The 19,418-nt window shown below is 38.1% G+C and overlaps 2 protein-coding genes across 5 annotated transcripts in view; both read right to left on the reverse strand.

Moving 5' to 3' along the window:
- Window positions 1-19,418, reverse strand: part of LOC118546527 (cationic amino acid transporter 3-like) — a 120,968-nt gene that overhangs the window by 96,845 nt on the left and 4,705 nt on the right. The gene's annotated exons all lie outside the window — the stretch shown is intronic.
- RECQL (RecQ like helicase) overlaps window positions 1-19,418 on the reverse strand; it is a 53,003-nt gene that overhangs the window by 28,825 nt on the left and 4,760 nt on the right. For 2 of the 4 annotated variants that reach the window (XM_036119197.2, XM_078075726.1), the window contains exons 2-4: window positions 16,711-16,753; window positions 2,900-3,097; window positions 1,849-2,028 (exon numbers count right to left, since the gene is read on the reverse strand). In XM_036119197.2, the coding sequence (XP_035975090.1) occupies window positions 1,849-2,028; window positions 2,900-3,097; window positions 16,711-16,726 (394 nt within the window). In that variant the 5' untranslated portion in view covers window positions 16,727-16,753. Of the gene's footprint in view, window positions 1-1,848; window positions 2,029-2,899; window positions 3,098-3,927; window positions 4,250-16,710; window positions 16,754-19,418 lie in introns of all 4 variants that reach the window. The other 2 variants (XM_078075728.1, XM_078075727.1) reach the window with 2 other exon arrangements.

The raw sequence follows: 19,418 nt of genomic DNA on the forward strand, positions 1-19,418 counted from the left end.
TTATATGAGGAAAAAGTTATTCCAAAGCTTTCCAAAGAAAACACAGCAACCTGTATAATTACAAATGATAGTGACATGAGTATTCTTCTACTTACTGTACCAGGTTAATACATGCCAAGTAGAAATCAGTGAACAGTTTACTGACTGAATGAAATGCTGATAGTATATCCCCTTTCTCTTATTACTGAAATTGTGCACAGCTGTAAGTTATTCTACATTATTAGAATCACTAACTTATGTTCTGTAGTTTGTTCCTTAAAATAACCTCAGACAGAGAGCAGACCAATTAAAAAATATACTCAGATTCAGACTTTAGCAGGGATTTGCCATCTCAAATAGTGTCTCCGCTGTGTTTTCACATTCTCCTTCATCAGTGGTATGTTCTCATTATATTTAAACATGGGCAAGTCTCCCTCATCTTTAAAACACCCTGGACAGCTAATTTAGGGCCCCCTCTCTTTTTCCTGCATAACAATTCTTTCCAAAGAATGTCCCATTCACTAGTTCTACTTCCTCAACTCCTCTTCTCTCTCTCTCCATTCCCACAGTTCTTTCTCCAAATGTACCCTATTTCAGTGAACAACTTCACCATTTGTCCCAGCCTAGAATTTGGACATCATTCTAGACTATCCCTTCTCTTACCACCCCCACCACCCTGCTGATCCAATGAAAACAAGTCCTACTGAATCTACCTCCTAATTATTTCTAGAATTCTTCTATCTTCTAAAGCACAATTCTGACTAGTCTCTTATCTATACAAAACCCTTCACTGGTTTCCCACTAATCTAAGGAAGTTTTTATAATCAAGATTCTTTCCACAAGTCTTGCCCCTCACTGCCTGCCACACTGAAATTCTTCCACATTACTGAATACTCCCAACCATGCACGTTCTTACTTTTGAGCTCAGAAATAGTGCTCCCCTGCATGAACACTTTTCCTTACTCCCCTGTCCTATCTTTGCCTACTTATTCTTCAGCTTTTAGCTTAAATGTCATGTTGGCAGGACAGCTTTCTCTAACAGCCCCTAGGCCAGATCTTTGCACTAACTTAATTCCCTATTAAAATCTTAATCACAAAACCTTTATTGCAATTGCTTACAATTACCTATATTCTCTAAATGGGGGTCAATAAACTAAGGACTAGCTGCTTGTTTGGGTAATTCAAATTTTAATGGAACACAGGTACATCCATTAGTTTACGTGTTGTCTATGGCTGCTTTCATGCTACAGTGGCAGAGTTCAGAAGATGCCACAGAGACCATATGGACCACAACTATCCCATTTACTGACTGCCTCCCTAAGGGAAAGTCTGCTGACCCCTGCTCTATACCCTTGCTAGTTCCCAAACAGCAACACGGGTATCACCTGGGAGCCTGTTAGACTTGCAAGATTTTGGGTCCCACACAAACTCAGAATCTGCATGTTAATCACATCACCAGCGATTCTTACACATGTTACAGTTTGAGAAAGCCCTACTTTACACCGTGAGCTCTGTGAAAACTAGAACTTTGCCCGTTTTTCTCACTACTGTTATCTCCCGTGCTTAACACCATAGTGACACTCAATAAAGATCTGGGAGTAGAATCCAGGCCCAGGGATTCCTTTTCTGGTACTTTTTCTCCTACAACATGTTTTTTTATTATGTTTTAAGAATGAGATAAAAGAACTAATTCCACTCAAAGTCTTTAACATACCCTCTTTAAATGAACCCTTTAAAATGTCTATTAACATAAAGATAAAATAAAACTGCACTTGATTTTTACATAGGTATGATTAGAAATGACTTTTTTAAGGAATTAAAAGAGAAATGGCATTTCTTCAATTTAAATGAATCTTTATTAATACATACCATCTGAACATAATGCTGGTAACTGGTAGCATAAGCTCTTTCCACCTCCCGTAGGCATAACAAGAAATACCTCCTTTCCAGACATTGTTACATTAATAGTTTCAAGTTGAAGCAGTCTGAACCTCTGCAGTTTAAAGACATTTTGCAGAGCATCTTTAACTTTACCAGACCAGGGAAAATCTAGACAGAGAAAAATAAGTTTAATACATTAGAACTATTTAGGATTATAAATGAGATACAAACATGAATGGCTGCTTTTATACTAGAGAAAAACAAGTAAGAATTTATATGATTTTAAATACTATTAACAATTTAACTTTTATACTAACAATTTTGGGATTAGTTTAGCTCATGAAGCTAAGCAAAAACACATTTAATGTTATATGATAAGAAACAGTACATCAGAAAAAATGAAAACATTTGCCAGTTGAAAATTAACCTACACATAAGAGGAAGGTACTTGACAGGTATTCAAAAAACAGTCTGAATGTTGATCAGGGAATTCATAGGATCATAATAATCTCAAATATCATCAAGTTAACAATTATGTGGAATTTTTTTATATAAATATCTTGTTTAGAAGTGAATCCCTGGAAAGCAGGGCCCATAAAAGCATTGCAATTTGAGAGTCATAGTATTCCATTATAATGTGATAGCCAGTGATAAACATGATGCTTGGCAAGATCTTGAATCAAGAAAGGTGGGCAGGAAAATGAACTAGACTCTGGCAAGAAGTTTGAACCTACCTTTTTTTCTTAGTGGTTTAATTTTTTTCTAGTTAAAATTTAGAAAATTTAGTTAAAAATCTTTTTCCAAGCATTGATTGATGCTGCTAGAACCAGATTTGGAAAAAAATAATGAAGTCTGAATAATAAAGCTTCATTCAAAAAGAACATGGGTAAGAATGGTTTGCATACTGGTTTCCCATGCCGCTTAAAGAGTGGCCAGTTTCCCTCTAAGCCAGTGGAAAGCACTGGTCCAGGAACAATGATTTAACTCCTACATGAAGAAACGAGCAGAAACAAAACTAGCAAAGAAAAACAGAGTAAACCTTCTTTATTCCAAGCAGCAGGTGAAGAATCCCATTCACTGCTTTCCCCAGCACCAGAAGCCTCTAAATTCTGCTTTATTTGGTTTGTTAGAATGTTCTTTTTCTGAATAAGCTCTTGTTGCCTTTCCAGAAGTTCCTGAATTTGAATGTCTACTGCATGTAGTTCATTGGTTACAGAATCCAATTCTTCAGTTAGACCTATAAGGAAGGAAAAAAAAGATACAATGACTAAATAGTTTTAGGTTTCCCTACTGATTTTTGGATATTGCTCACCATTGAAATTACAGACAAACTTATAGTAGTAGAGCAGGGTGGTTAAGGGCATATGTGTTGAAGTCACACGACCTGAGTTAAATCTTAGGTCCTCTTCTTAGCTCAGGCTAAGTACTTAAGCGAGCCTCAATTTCCCCATCTGGAAAATTTCCCCATCTAGGTAATATCTAGCTTTCATAGTATTGTTTTAAAGAATTAAGTGAGATAACATATGGAAAGTTCTTAACATAGTACCTGGCACACAGTTATGCATTTAATAAATGATCATTATTACTTTTATTGTATTGTGGGACAGTGGTCCAACAATCTCCTAAGTCATTTAAGTAAAGTGACCAGACTTTGAAACAAAAGGAAGGCATTTTAAAGTAATCCCCTAACTACTTAGATATTATTTCACAAAAACACTCATATTTGGGTTCATATAGTTGGCATGATAAGGAGTCGGTGATTATAAACAAGCTGATGTAACAACTAAAAGAGAAATCAAGTGTGCTACTGGAAATGACATTATAATTCCATCATAAATAATTTATAAAGCAGCCTTAAGTATGATTCTAAGCAATCCGAGTATTAAAGTCAAAGTGAGATTACTTTCGACACCACCACAATAGAAACTAAAAATTTTTTAAAGATGTCCTTGGTGCTTTCTAAAACATCAGCCTGCATTAATCCAGCTTGAAGGCCTGAAATTTTCATAAGATGAAATCTTACGGTTATGATTTAAAATAGAATATTCTGGTGGATTTGTATTGTACCAACTACCAGCATTCACTTCCTTCCAGGATTCTGGGTTAGGACTGGCCACAAGTGAACTCCGCTTCAGACTTGGAAGGCAGAAATGAAACAGCAGCAGCTTTACGTTCAGACGGCTGGTGTAATGTCAGGTGCTGTTGGGGCTCATTCACCTTCTTGGCATCGGGCAGAAGCCAGTTCCTCCAGCTCCTGCTCAATCTCTTTGGGGCAGCAGCTTGGCCCACAGCTTCCTCAGCTTCTCTGAATTGTTGGCCACGTTCTGTCATTTTCTATGGCAAGCGCACCAGCCCTTCCGCAGGGCACCAGCATCCTGGCAGTCAGAGCCTTGGAGGCAATGACACACCGACATGAGTGCAAGCGAGAGACAGACAGGTTCCACTTTGTCCTCATTGGTTTCAGCTCTTCTTTACCCTCCCACACTCACACTCCATCTTCCTGTCCCTACTGCTGGCACTGCTGACTTCAGGACCAGTAAGGGACTGCTTAACCACGTCCTGTGATCACGTAGGAGCTAACTCCTATAATAAATCCCTTATATCACTCATAATGATTCAGCTTCTCTGAACCCTAACCAACACCAAATGTTGTTCCAGAGAAAAGAAAGTTAAAAGTAGGTTCTCTAAATTGCTTCTATGCCACCTAGAATAGTCTCTGATTTAAAGATTTAAAGGCATTAATGACCCTTGCCTGCAGTGGTAAAAGGGACAGTGGTATTCCATGGCACGCAGTAGACAAAGTTATGTAAATTATAATCTAGACACTAATAATTAAGTATCTAGAGAGGAAAAGGCTCTGGGTGACCAAGTGTTTGCTGTCACAGAACATTTTTTGTGAGAATAATGGGGTTGATTGCTCCTAAATATGCTGAAGAAGCTGAAGAAATGCAGGATCTGCATAAAGGGACCTCAAAGTCTCTATGACTGTCCTAAAAGAACCCCTTATCTCCTGTAGCTACCGGGCCAAGATCACTGAATACCAGCATTCTGCAAGTGGCTGAATTACAATGCAAACTGAACTCCCAGCCTTGCACAGACTCTTATGTTAAAGTTAAGGGCACTTATTAGGAAGAAGTGAGACTGCAATTAGGAAGGGAACATCTGGGCAGATTCCAATGAAGCAGGCAGGGGACCTTAAACCACTAAATTCTGCCATTCTCTCTTGCCCTTCCTCCTCTTTCTCAGTCTCCTCTTGTCTGAATGCCTGTGATGGTCTTTCCTGAGAGAGTTGCCTTGTAAGGAAGGGATTGCTAAGCCCCACTAAAAATCTGCCTGCCACCTCTCAGTGCTTCAAGAATAGGAAGCCCTAGGGGCGCCTGGGTGGCTCAGTCGTTAAGCGTCTGCCTTCGGCTCAGGTCACGATCCCAGAGTCCTGGGATCGAGCCCCGCATCGGGCTCCCTGCTCAGCGGGAAGCCTGCTTCTCCCTCTCCCACTCCCCCTGCTTGTGTTCCCTCTCTAGCTGTCTCTCTCTGTCAAATAAATAAATAAATAAAATCTTTAAAAAAAAAAAAAAGAATAGGAAGCCCTAGAGAATGATGTACAAAAGTGTGACGCATAAAAAGACATGAAACACACCAAGAGCTGCACTTGCCAGTATATATAAGCATCCCTCATTTTATTGTGCTTCGCTTTACTGCATTTTGCAGATATTGAGCTTTTTAAGAAATTGAAAGTTTGTGGCAACCTGTGTTGAGCTGGTCTTGGGCGCCATTTTTCTAATAGTGTTTGCTCACTTCATGTCTCTATGTCACATTTTGGTAGTGTTTGCAATATTTGAAACGTTTTCATTATTATTACAATTGTTATGATAATCTGTGATCAGTACTCTTTGATACTGCTATTGTAATTGCTTTGGGGAACCACAAACTACACCCAGATAGGACAGCAAACTTAATAAAAGGGGTACATGTTCTGATTGCTCCACCAACCAGCCATTCCTGCCTCTCCCATGGGCCTCCCTATTCCCTTGGGCACATCCCAACTGAAATCAGGCCAGCTAAGTTACCCTACAATGGCCTCTAACTGTTCAAATGGAGGGAAGAGTTGCCCATCTCTCACTTTAAATAAAAAACTAGAAGTGATTAAGCTTAGTGAGGAAGCCATGTCAAAAGCCAAGACAGGCTGAAAGCTAGGTCTCTTGAGCCAGTTAGCTGAGTTGTGAATGCAAGGGCAAAGTTCTGGAAGGAAATTAAAAATGCAACTCCAGTGAACACATGAAAGGTAAGAAAGCAAAACAGCCTTAATGCTGATATGGAGAGAGGTTTAGTAGTCTGGATAGAAGACCAAACCAGCCACAACATTCCCCTAAGCCAAAGCCTTCTCCTGAGCAAGGCCCTAATTCTCTTCAATTCTATGAAGGCTCAGAAAGGTGAGGAAGGCGCAGAAGAAAAGTATGAAGCTAGGAGAGGTTGGTTCATGAGGTTTAATCTCTATAACATAAAAGTGTAAGGTAGAGAAGCAAGTGTTGATGTATAAGATGCACTGAGTTATCCAAAAGATTTAGCTAAAATAGTTAATGAAGGTAGCTATAATAAACAACAGATTTTCATTGTAGACAAAATAGCTTTCTATTGGAAGAAGATGCCATGTAGGACTTTCATAGCTAGAGAGGAGAAGTCAAAGCCTGGCTTCAACGCTTCAAAGAACAGGCTGACTCTCCTGGTAGGATCTAAAGCAGCTGGTGACTTTAAGTTGAAGCAAATGCTCATTTATAATTCCAAAAATTGTAGGGGAAAGAATTATGCTAACTCTACTCTGCCTGTGTTCTATAAGCCTGGATGATAGCACATCTGTTTATAACATGGGTTACTGAGTAAGCACACTGCTGAGCCCTAGCGCTCAGGAAAAAAAGATTTCTTTCACTCACAATGCACCTGGTCACCCAAGAGCTCTGGTGATGTCCAGAGAGATTCATCTTCTTTTCATGCCTGATAACACAACATCCACCTGCAACCCATGGATCAATAAGTAATTTTTTACTTTCAAGACTTATTATTTACAAAATAGATTTCATAAGGCTATAGCTGTCTCAGATAATGCTTGCTCTGATGGATCTGGGCAAAATCAACTGAAAACCTCTGGAAAGGATTCATCACTCTAGATGCCATTCAGAAAATTCATGATTCATGGGAAGAGGTTAAAATATCAACATTAACAGGAGTCTGGAAGAAGTTGATTCCAATCCTCATGGATGACAGAGGGTTCAAGATTTCAGTGGAGAAAGTCACTGGTGGAAACAGCAAGAGAACTGGAATTAGAAGTGGAGCCTGATGATGTGACTGAATTGCTGCAATCTCATGACAAAACTTTAAATGAGCAAAGAAAGTGGTTTCTTGAAATGGAATCTAGTCCCTGTGAAGATAGTTGAAAGGACAACAAAGGATTTAGAATATTACATAAACTCAGATGATAAAGCAGCAGCAGCAGGTTTTGAGAGGACTGACTCCAATTTTGATAGAAGTTCTACTGTGAGTAAAATGCTATCACATGTACAGAGAAATCATTAGAGGATTACCAAGTTGGATGTGATTGAGCAAGAGGAGAAATGAGCAGCATCCAAAGACGAATAACAAGAATACGTGCCCTCTTTGGGGAAAGGATCAGTTGTGTTTTGTTGGGCAGCCAGAGAGATTTGGAGGGCAGAAGTGAAACAGTGGGCTTATTTTCCAAATTTAAAAAGCTTAGTGTAAGGTCAGGCCTGGTGACCTCACTGGCACAGGGCAGCACTGGGCCCACAACTCTGGCTGCTGCCAGATATCCTTGGGGAAAGAGCAGAGTCTGCAGCTGCTCCAGACCCTGTGGGTTCTCCTTCAGCTTCTCTAAGTCCTCAGCCAAGCAGTATGCAACTCCATGGGCAGGTACACTGGCTTTTTGGCAGGTCTCTTGCATCGTTCAAATTGGAGACTTTGAGGCAATGAGACTAATGCAGGTTCTGTTAAGAAACAGGATTCATCTTCACAGGCTGCAGTTTGTTTTTGCATTCCCCACTGTGTATCTGCCTTCTCTTCCTGACTGCTGGCTCTGCTGACTTCAGGCCCAGTGCCAAACACACAGGCAAACATACGCCAGGGAAGAGCTTGACCACTTCACATAATCACATAAGGTTAAATCCCTCTAGTAAATCCCTTACATCACTCAGAGTACCTCTGCTTCTCTGATCAAGCCCCACCTGACAGAGAGCTTCTGATTCAAGATGGCAACACAGGAAGAGCCTGAACTTCATCTGCCCTGGGACACAGAAAAAAAAGCCACAGTTTGAGAGGGAAACTAGAATATAAAAGAACCAGCCTTAGGACACACCAAATGGTGGGGCAGCTCCGATCTGAGGGGCTGGCAAGTGCCATGGTTTACGTTCCCAGTACACCGTGATAGTACAGACAGGAGCAGGTTTCAGATGCCGTTGCTGGCCTGCTGCCTCAGTGAGCCCCGGGCCACACCAGCCCTGGATCCCCTGGGACCAGAAAAAAGAGCCGCAGTTTAAAAGAACAACTAGAATATAAAAAATCCAGCCCTAGAATTCCACTAAATGGCAGAGAAGCTGCTGGAAATCTCTCTGGATTGGAGGGGCTGGTGAGTGCCAGAGTTTACATTCCCCTCCACCTTCATTATGTGAATGGGAGCACAGTCCAGGCACCCCAGCTGGCCTACTGCCTCAGTGAGCCCTGGGCCCCTAGCCCACATCATCCCAAGCCAACCTACCAAGGCAGCCACAGTGCGATGCATGCTAGGACACTTCTGATCAGCACTCACTACAGCTACAGCCATCTTGGCGAAGTGATACAGGCACAAAGCACCCTGGAACAATCCAGACCTGCACCATATCGGCTCCAGATAACTTGCGAGGATACCATGGTGCACAGCACTCCAGGACCTCCTTGCTCATGCTTTCTTCCACTCCAGCCACCCTACAAGAGCGCCACTTGCACAGAGTGCCACAGGAACCCCTGGCTTGCATTCACCTTGGCTACTACTGCCCTGCCAGGGCACCCCCTACATGGAATGCCCTGGGACCCTCCCCCCCACACACTCTGCCTCTGTTCCAGCAGCCCTGCCAAGATGCCACAAGTGTAGGTGCCTCAGCACAACCAGCTCATGTCCACTTCAGCTCCAGCCAGGCACCCTCATGCTAAATACCCTAATACAGCCTGGATTGTACCCACTTCAGCTTCAGCTCTCTTGCCAGGGCACCATCTGTACGGAGAGGCCTGAGACTGTCCCAGCCAATGTCCACATTAGCTCTGGCCATCCAAAGGCAGCACCAGCACAGGCTGCCCCAGAACCCCTGGCCCACACCAAAGCTCCAGCCAGCCAGTGAAAGTCACCAGGCACATAGTCTGCACAGAGGACAACCATACTTAGGAGAAGTAGCTGTTCTACCTCATTCACAGAAACAAACACAGAAAGTCAAAAATATGAGACAGAGGCATGTGCTCCAAACAGAAGAAGACAAAACCTCGGAAAAAGGACTAAATGAAATGGATATAGCAAATCTACCTAATGAAGAGTTCAAAGTAATGGTCATAAAGATGCTCACTGGAATGGAAAGAAGAGTGGATGAACTCAGTGAGAACCTCAACAAAGAGATACAAAATACAAAAAGAAACCAATTAGAGGTGAAGAATAGAATAACTGAAATTAAAAAAATATAGTAGAGGGAATAAAGAGATCACAAGATAAGATTAAGGGACCTCTGCAATAACCTCAAGCATAATAACATTTGCATTTATAGGGGGTCTCAAAAGCAGAGAAGAAAGGGGCAGAATATTTATTAAAACAAACAATAGCTGAAAACTTCCCTAACCTGGGGAAGGAAACAGACATCCAAGTTCAAGAAGCATAGAGAGCCCTTAACAAGATGAACCCAAGGGGGGCCACATCAAGACATATAAAAATTAAAATGGCAAACATTAAAGATAAAGAGAGAGTTTTAAAAGGAGCAAGAGAAGCAAAAAGTTACATAGAAGGGAAACCCCATAAGGCTATCAGCTGATTTTTCAGCAGAAACTTTGCAAGCCAAAAGGGAGTGGCCTGATACATTCAAGGTGCTGAAAGGGAAAAATCCTGCAACGAAGAATAGTCTACCCAGTAAGGTCATCATTCAGAAATGAAGAAGAAATAGAGTTTGTGGACAAAGGTAAAAAAGTTCATCACTACTAAACTGGCCTTATAAGAAATGTTGAACAGAATTCTTTAAGTGGGAAAGAACAAGCCATAATTACAAGTAAAAAAATTATGAAGGGAAAAAATTCTTATGAGTAAAATCGAACATACAGTAAGATAGTAGAGAAATCACTTATAAAGCTACTATGGTTAAAAGACAAAAGTAGTGAAATCAATTTAATCTAAAAAATTAGTTAAGGGAAACTCACAAAATAAAGAGATGTAAAATATAACAACACACACATAAAATGTGAGGAAGGGCAGTAAAATTGAAGTTCTTTTAGAATGTGTTCAAACTTAAGTGACCATCAACTTAATAAAAATTGCTGTACACATAAGATGTTATATATGAACCTCTGGGTGACCACAAAACAAAAACTTCTAATAGATACGTAAATAATAATAATAATAAGAGAGCCAAGCATAATACTAAAGAAAGTCATCAATCACAGGAAAGAGAGCAAGAGATTAAGGAACAAAGAACTACAACAACCAGAAAACAAGTAACAAAATGGCAATAAGTACATCTCTATTAATAATTACTTTAAATGTGACTGGTCTAATTGTGCTCAAATCAAAAGACATAGGGTGACTGAATGTATACAAAAAAAAAAAAGACCCTTCTATATGCTGCCTATAACTCACTTCAGACCTAAAAAGACTTAATGACTGTGAGTAAAGACATGGAACAAGATATTCCATGCAAACAGAAACAAACAAACTGGAATAGCAATAATTATATCAAACAAAATAGACTTTAAAACAAAGAGTATATTAAAAAACAAAGAACGAGGACACCTGGGTCGCTCAGCTGGTTAAATAGCTGGCTCTTGATTTTGGCTCAGGTCATGATTTCATGGTCCTGGGATTGAGCCGTGTCGACTCTGTGCTCAGCGGAAGTCTGCTTGGGGATTCTCTCTCTCTCTCTGCCCCTCCCCCTGTTCGCATATGCACAGGTATGCATGGGTGTGCACTCTCTGTCTCGCTCTCAAATAAATAAATCTTAAAAACAAATACAAAGAATGGAATTATATGATGATAAAGAGATCAATCCAACAAGAGTATATAGCAATTGTGGGGCGCCTGGGTGGCTCAGTTGTTAAGCGTTTGCCTTCGGCTCAGGTCGTGCTCCCAGGTCCTGGGATCGAGCCCCGCATCGGGCTCCCTGCTCCGCGGGAAGCCTGCTTCTCCCTGTCCCACTCCCCCTGCTTGTGTTCCCTCTCTCGCTGTGTCTCTGTCAAATAAATAAATAAAAATCTTAAAAAAAAAAAAAAAAAAAGAGTACATAGCAATTGTAAATAACTATGCACCCAATATTGGAGCACCTAAACACATAAAGCAAATATTAAGAGACATAAAGAAAGAAACTGATGGTAATGCAATAATAATAGGGGACTGGAACACGCCACTGACATCAACAGATAGAGCATCGAGACAAAAAAAAATCAATAAGGGTATAGTATCTTTGAATTACACATTAGAATGATGGAGCTAGCATACATATAGAACATTCCAACCCAAAACAGCAGAATACACATTCTTTTCAAGTGCACATGGAACATTTTTCAGGATAAATCAACACGTTAGGCCACAAAAAAGCTACAATAAATTTAAGAAGATTAAAATCTTATCATGCATCTTTTCCGACTATAACAGCATGAACCCAGAGATCAATTACAAGAAAAAAGAAGGTGGGGGAATAGGCAAAAAACCCACAAACACATGGAGCCTTAACAACATGCTACTAAACAACTAACAGTTCAACAAGGAAACAAAAGAAGAAACCAAAAACTACACTGAGACAATCAAAAATAAAAACACAATGGTCCAAAATCTTTGGGACACAACAAAAGCAGTTCTAAGAGGGAAATTTATAGCGCTAGAGGCCTGCCTCAAAAGCCAAGATAAATCTCAATCTAACCTTAATCTAAAGGAACTAGAAAAAGAACGAAGTCCAAAGTTAGTAAAAAGAAATAATAAAAACCATAAGAGCAATAAATGAAATAGAGATGGCCTTCCCCCAAAAAAGGAAAAAAAAAATCCATAAAACTAGTGGTTTCAATGAGCTGGTTCTCTGAAAAGATGAAAAGAGTTAATAAACCTTTACCAGACTCATAAAAAAAAAAAGAGACAGAGAGAGAAGGGGGTGGGGGAAAAGAGAACCAAATAAAATTAGAAATGCAATAGTAACAACTGACATCACAGAAATACAAAAGATTATAAGAGGCTATTATGAAAAATTATATGCTAAAAAATAGTACAAACTAGAAGAAATGGATAAATTCCTTGACACTTACAACCTTCCAAAATGATCAGAAAGAAATAGAAACAGACCAATTATAGGTAACACATTTAAATCAGTAATCAAAACACTACCAATAAAGGAGAGTCCAAGACCAGATGAATTCACAAGTGAATTCTACCAAGCATTTATCTTTTTTTCTACCAAGCATTTAAAGAAGAGTTAATACCTATTCTCCTCAAACTATCCCAAAAAATAAACAAGAAAGTAAAGCTTCCAAATACATTCTACAGGGTTGGCATTATCCTCATACCAAAGCCACACAGACACTACAAAAAAGAAGAAAACTACAGACCACTATCCCTGATAAACATAGATGCAAAAGTCCTGAATAAAGTATTAGTAAAGCACATTCAACAATACACTAAAAGGTCTTTTATCATAATCAAGTGGGACTTATTCCAGGGATTCAAGAATGGTTAAATATTCACAAATCAACCAACGTGATATATACCATATTAACAAAATGAAGGATAAAAATCATATGATTATCTCAACAGATGCAGAAAAAGTATTTGACAAAATTCAACATCCATTCATAATAAAAACTCTCAACAAAGTGGATTTATAGGGAATATACCCAACATAATAAAGGCCATATAAGATAAAGCCACAACTAACATTATACTCAAATGGTGAAAAACTGAGAGCTTTTCCTCTAATGTTAGAAAAGGCAGGGTGCCTGAGTGGCTCAGTGGGTTAAGTGCCTGCCTTCAGCTCAGGTCATGATCTCGGGGTCCTGGGATCCAGCCCCACATCAGGCTCCCTGCTCAGCGGGGAGTCTGCTTGTCCCTCTCCCTCTACCACTCCCCTTTGCTCTCACACTCTGTCTCTCTCTGTCTCAAATAAATAAAATATTTAAAAAAAGAAAAGGCAAGGATGTTCACTCTCACCATTTTCATTCAACATAGTACTGAAAGTCCTAGACACAGCAATCAATTAAAAAAAAAAAACAGGATAAATGGCATTCAAATTGGTACAGAATAAGTAAAACTGTCACTATTTGCAGGTGACATGATACTAACTAGAAAACCCTAAAAACTCAACCAAAACACTATTAGAAGTGACAAATGAACTCAGGCAAGTTGCAGGATACAAAATCAATATACAGAAATCTGTTGCACTTCTATAAACTAATAATAATGTAGCAGAAAAAGAAATTAAGAAAACAATCCCATTTAAAACTGCACCAAGAAGAATAAAATACCCAGGAATAAATTTAACCATAAAGGTGAAAGACCTATATACTGAAAACTAGAGAACACTGCTAAAAGAAATTGAAGAAAGCACAAATAAATGGAAAGATATTTTCTGCTCCAAGATTGGAAGAATTAATATTATTCAAACGTTCATAATATCCAAAGCAACCTACAAATGCAATTTCTACCAAAATTCCAACAGTATTTTTCACAGAACCAAAACAAATAATCCTAAAATTATGGAACCACAAGGACAAAGCTGGACAATCCCACATTTCAAGATAATACAACTGTAGTAATCAAAACAGTATGCTATTGTCACAAAAATAGACAGATTGATAGAACAGACAAGAGACCCCAGAAATAAACCCACACTTACTTGGTTGATCAATCTATGACAGTGGAGCAAGAATATACAATGGGGAAAAGATAGTCTCTTCAATAAATGGTGTTCAAAACACTGAGTGGCTACATGCAAATGAATGAAACTGGACCACTTTCTTACACAATACACAAACTCAAAATGGATTAAAGACCTAAATGTGAGACCTGATACCATACAACTCCCAAAAGAAAACAGAGACAGTAAACTCTTAGACACTGCCCTTAGCAACATTATCTAAGGATAGGTCTTCTCATGCAAGGAAAACAAATGCAAATATTAACTATTGGGACTACATCAAAATAAAATGCTTTTGCACAGAAAAGGAAACCATCAATAAAACAAAGTAAATGATAGAAGATATGTGTGAATGATATATCTGATAAGGGATTAATATCCAAAATACATAAAGAATTTACACAACTTAACACCCAAAAAACCCAAACAATCCAATAAAAAAATAGACAAAATACCTGAAAACACATTTTTCTAAAGATGGAGATGGCAAAAAGATACATGAAAAGATGTTCAACATCACTAATCATCAGGGAAATGCAAATCAAAACCACAATGGGATATCACCTCACACCAGTTCAAATGACATAACAGTAACAAAAACAAAGAAATAACAAGTGTTGACAAGGATGTGAAGAAAAAAGATCCTTCACACTCTGTGGTGGGAATGTAAATTGGTATAGTTACTGTGAAAAATAGCATGGAGGTTCCTCAAAAAATTAAAAATAGAAATACCATATAATCTAGCAATTCTTTTTTTTTTTTTTAAAGATTTTATTTATTTATTTGAGAGAGAGAATGAGAGAGAGAGAGAGCACATGAGAGGGGGGAGGGTCAGAGGGCGAAGCAGACTCCCTGCTGAGCAGGGAGCCCGATGCGGGACTCGATCCTGGGACTCCAGGATCATGACCTGAGCCGAAGGCAGTCGCTTAACCAACTGAGCCACCTAGGCGCCCTAATCTAGCAATTCTACTTCTGGGTATTTACCCAAAGAAAATGAAAATACTAATTCAAAAAGATATAAGGTATATTCGTTGCAGTGTTAGTTAAAATAGCCAAGATATGGAAGCAATCCAGTGTCCATCTATCGACAAATGGATAAAGAAGAGTGGTATATATATGCAATGGAATATTACTCAGCCATAAAAAAAGAATGAGAGCTTGCTATTTGAAACAAGATGGAAACAAGCCGTACCTAAGAGGTACAAGGCTAAATAAAATAAGTCAGAGAAAGACAAATACCATATGATTTAACTTACATGTGGAATAATAAAAACAAACAGGGGCACCTGAGTGGCTCAGTTGGTTAAGCCTCTGCCTTCGGCTCAGGTCATGATCTCAGGGTCTTGGAATCAAGCCCCACATTGGGCTCCCTGCTCAGCGGGGAGTCTGCTTCTCCATTTCCCTCTGCCTCTCCCCCCAGCTTGTGCACGCTCGCTCTCTCCCTCCCTCTCTCTCTCAAATAAATAAATAAAATCTGCAAACAAACAAAAAACTCTTAAATACAGAGAATAAACTGGAAGTTGCCAGATGGGAGGTAGGTAGAGAGAATGGTGAAATAGATGAAGGGGATTAAGAGATACAAACTTCAGCTATAAAATAAATAAGTCACAGAGATGAAAAATACAGCTTTGAAATATAGTCAATAATATTATAATGATGTTGTATGGTGACAGTGACTACACTTACCATGCTAAGCCCTGATTAATAGACAGAATTGGGGAATACATTGTACTCCTGTAACATATATTAATTGTACTTCATTAAAAAAATAATAAAAACTCTTTGCAAACTAAAAATATTTGTTGAAAAATAATACATCTATATATTACAGTATTAATTTGAGTAGAGGGATTTGGAGTGATTTATATTTTCTACTTTGTGATTTCTTAGGTTCCTATAATTCTTAGAACCCTTTTGCATTGCTGGTGGGAATGTAAAATGGAACAGTGAGTATGAAAAATAACATGGCAGTTCCTGAAAAATTAAACACAGAAATACCATGTGATTCAGCAATTCTACTTCTAGGTATATACCCAAAAGAACTGAAAACAGAATCAAACACGTTTGGACTCCAATGTTCATAGCAGCATTATTCACAATTGCCAAAGATAAAACAACCCAGATGTCCACTGACAGACAAACTGATAAACAAAAGGTGATATATATATATACACTGTAATATTACTCAACCTTAAAAAGAAAAATGTTACAAATGGATGAAGCTCAAAGACATTATGCTAAGGGAAATAAGCCTGACACTAAAGGACTCATACTGTATGAGTCCACTTACATGAGGTAATCAAATTCACACAAACAGAATATGAATAGTGTTATCAGCAATTGGTGGAAAGGAAGTAAGGGGGCATTATTATAAAATGGGCACAGAATTTCAGTTTGGAATGATGAAAAAGTTCTGGAGATGGATACTGGTGATGGTTATACAATAATGTGAATTGCTGCCATTGAACTGTATACTTAAAATTAGTTAAAATGGTAAATTTTGGTATGTATGTTTTACAATAAAAAAACAACTCACAAAACATCATTTCAATAATCAGAATTTTTAAAACAAATATTTTTATAATTTATGTTTCTTTATTTTTATCAAAACTTTCCTGTTAGAGCAGTTTAAAGAGAGGAAAGTACAGAGAAAAACAATTTTTTTTCAAAGACCATGCAATTAGAAACAAAACAGAATGTACTATAAAATGTAATCATTTTCACTAACCTGAAATGGATGCCATTCTAAAACTGGAGATCCAAACGTCTTTCTAAAAATGAAAGAAAAATCACAGCAATATTTTTTAAACCATACTATATTGGATAATGCCTAACCAACAATAATTTTTCACTACTAAGCATGAAAAATGTTACAAAGTAAATTATATATTGTAGTGACTTTTATACCTTTATTATTTTTTTAATGTAGGCTCCACACCCAGTGTGGAGCCCAACACGGGCATGAACTCACGACCCTGAGATCAAGACTTGAGCTGAGATCGAGTCAGATGCTCAACGGATGAGCTACCCAGGCGCCCCCATTGTAGTGACTTTTAAAATAAGGACTATGTGATTATTCCCACACTGATTTTTATGGAGAATTCTCTAGATTTCAGAGAAGTGTCCAAAAATCACATAAACAAGTATAACATCAGTAACACTTATATACCACATACAAAGTGATTAGCAAAAAAGAGCAAAGCTTTGAAGCTAAAGAGTGTTAGCAGTAAATTTTTGCATGATCTTAGCAGTTAAACAACCTGTTCCTCTTAGCCTCTTTCCTTATCTCTAAAATTGGGATGATAAAACCTATCTTATAAATAAGAGATTCAAATGCCCCACATTAGGAAAATCCATCCACATAAAAACTCAAATTAATCATTCAACATTTTACTGAATACCTGCTTAAAGAGTTACAATTTAGGTTCAATCTTAAAAGAGGAACTGGTATTCTATAGAAGGATTAGATTTCAGGAGAGAATATGAAAAGGTCAGAAGTGGGGGAAACACATGATATGTAATTAAGGAACTCTAAATACCTCTGAATGACTAAAATTTAAGAGCACACATGAGCAAGTGGAAGGAGAGGAGGTTTGAGGGCAGGAACTTCTCACTATATAAGCTGCTTTACAACATAACTCTGAGCTTCCTTCCATGTTTTGGTCTGAATGCTCCTGGTTTGCAAACTGTCTTCTTGGTGTGTGCACAATACTACTTCAATGATTCACTGGTTTTAGTTTTACTTCTGTTATTTCTAAACTTTTGACAATTTATGGTGTAAAAATGGGATCCAAAGAAGATACCCCCTCCCATCATCCCCCTCAACTCTGAGGCCCCTATGGTGATGGAACAGATAGAGTCCACTGAGTTCAATGCTTTCTCAATGACCCTAGAGTCTGAAGGTAAGTCTCTCCTATATTTGAGCTCTGTTCCCTACATCTTGAACTGACTTTAATTTGCATACTACATTTATTTGTTGAAGCTTCTTAATGAATCATCCTATTCTGTTCCAAAGGGAGGAGGGCAGGGAAACACATGGTTGGTTCCCTGTGTTTTAGAACACTTTTTGGAAAACTGGGTCCCTCATAGTTAAGAACTCTTAGGGAATCTAAAGGCAAAGATGGGGTTCACCTGGTCTATGGACCAGGATTTTGTGCCTTTTTGGAAAATGGGTGAACTTGTGGAATTGTAGTGGCCACCGTAGGGCAACTTCAACTTAGAGAAGTGGATCTTGAGCTGTGCCTTTGACACGAGAGGATTTCAAACCTCTCAGTGACAATGGAATGCATTCTTTGATTAATAAGCAGAAACTTCTAAAAGACAAAATGACTGCAAAAAGAGCTTTAAAAGATCCTTAAAGGAGCGCCTGGGTGGCTCAGTCGGTTAAGCATCTGCCTTCGGCTCAGGTCATGATCCCAGGGTCCTGGGATCGAGTCCCACATCAGGCTCCCTGCTCAGCAGACAGCCTGCTTCTCCCTCTCCCTCTGCTGCTCCTCCTGTTTGTGCTCTCTATCAAATAAATAAAATCTTTAAAAAAACAAAAAAATAAAAAATAAAACAAAAGATCCTTACATCATGCAAACAAACAAACAAAAAAACTTTACTGGAAAAAACCACTTTGCTATACAAGCAGTAACCTCAACTTAGTCCATTTGCCAGAAACACAATTTGGATCCAACTGTTCTTTTATAAACTAGTGAGTTTTGCATTATTATGTCAGCTCAAGACTAAATTTTTTTAAACAAAAGCTATAAGATCTGTTTGCATCTATCTGTATATTTATGTATGTCTATGTATGCACATTACAGAGGTGTGATATTTTTCTAATTCAGATGGTATTGCCAAAACTAATGTGTAATGAGCTCTTATTTAATTGGCTTAAAGAAAAATAAGCACTTATAAAGTAAGTATTCTTGAAACCCTCAGAAACATAAAAACTAACCCAAATGTTTTTCAAGTTCACATGACCTGACATAACCTTTGAAAAGTAAAACCTAGTTTAAGTTTGTTGGCTTAATAAAAGCAAGCATGTCTTCAAAATCCGTCAACAAGAAAAATAATTTAGTATGATGGTTAGCTGTTTAATGTCTAATCCAAGCATAATTGTTAAAAACAAATAATTTAAACAAATGTAAATAACAGAAAAGTTTGTACCAAGTTAAACTAAATAATGAATATTCTTGAATACCTAACTCACGTCAAAATGAGATAATATACTGAATCATTAAATACTAAACATAAGTTTACCTAGTTTGGGCTTTTTTTTTTCTGTACAGTATTATAGTATTACTAATATTTTATTTAAGGAAACTAATTTTATTTAAACTTATACTGAAATAAAACTATACATTACTACCAAAAATGGAAAAAAAACAAAAAAACAAAAAACCTGTCACCTGCTGGAAGTAAAACATAACCACATCTATAACTGTAATA

Source organism: Halichoerus grypus, chromosome 6 (assembly GCF_964656455.1).
Source record: "Halichoerus grypus chromosome 6, mHalGry1.hap1.1, whole genome shotgun sequence".
Classification (NCBI taxonomy): Eukaryota; Metazoa; Chordata; class Mammalia; order Carnivora; family Phocidae; genus Halichoerus; species Halichoerus grypus.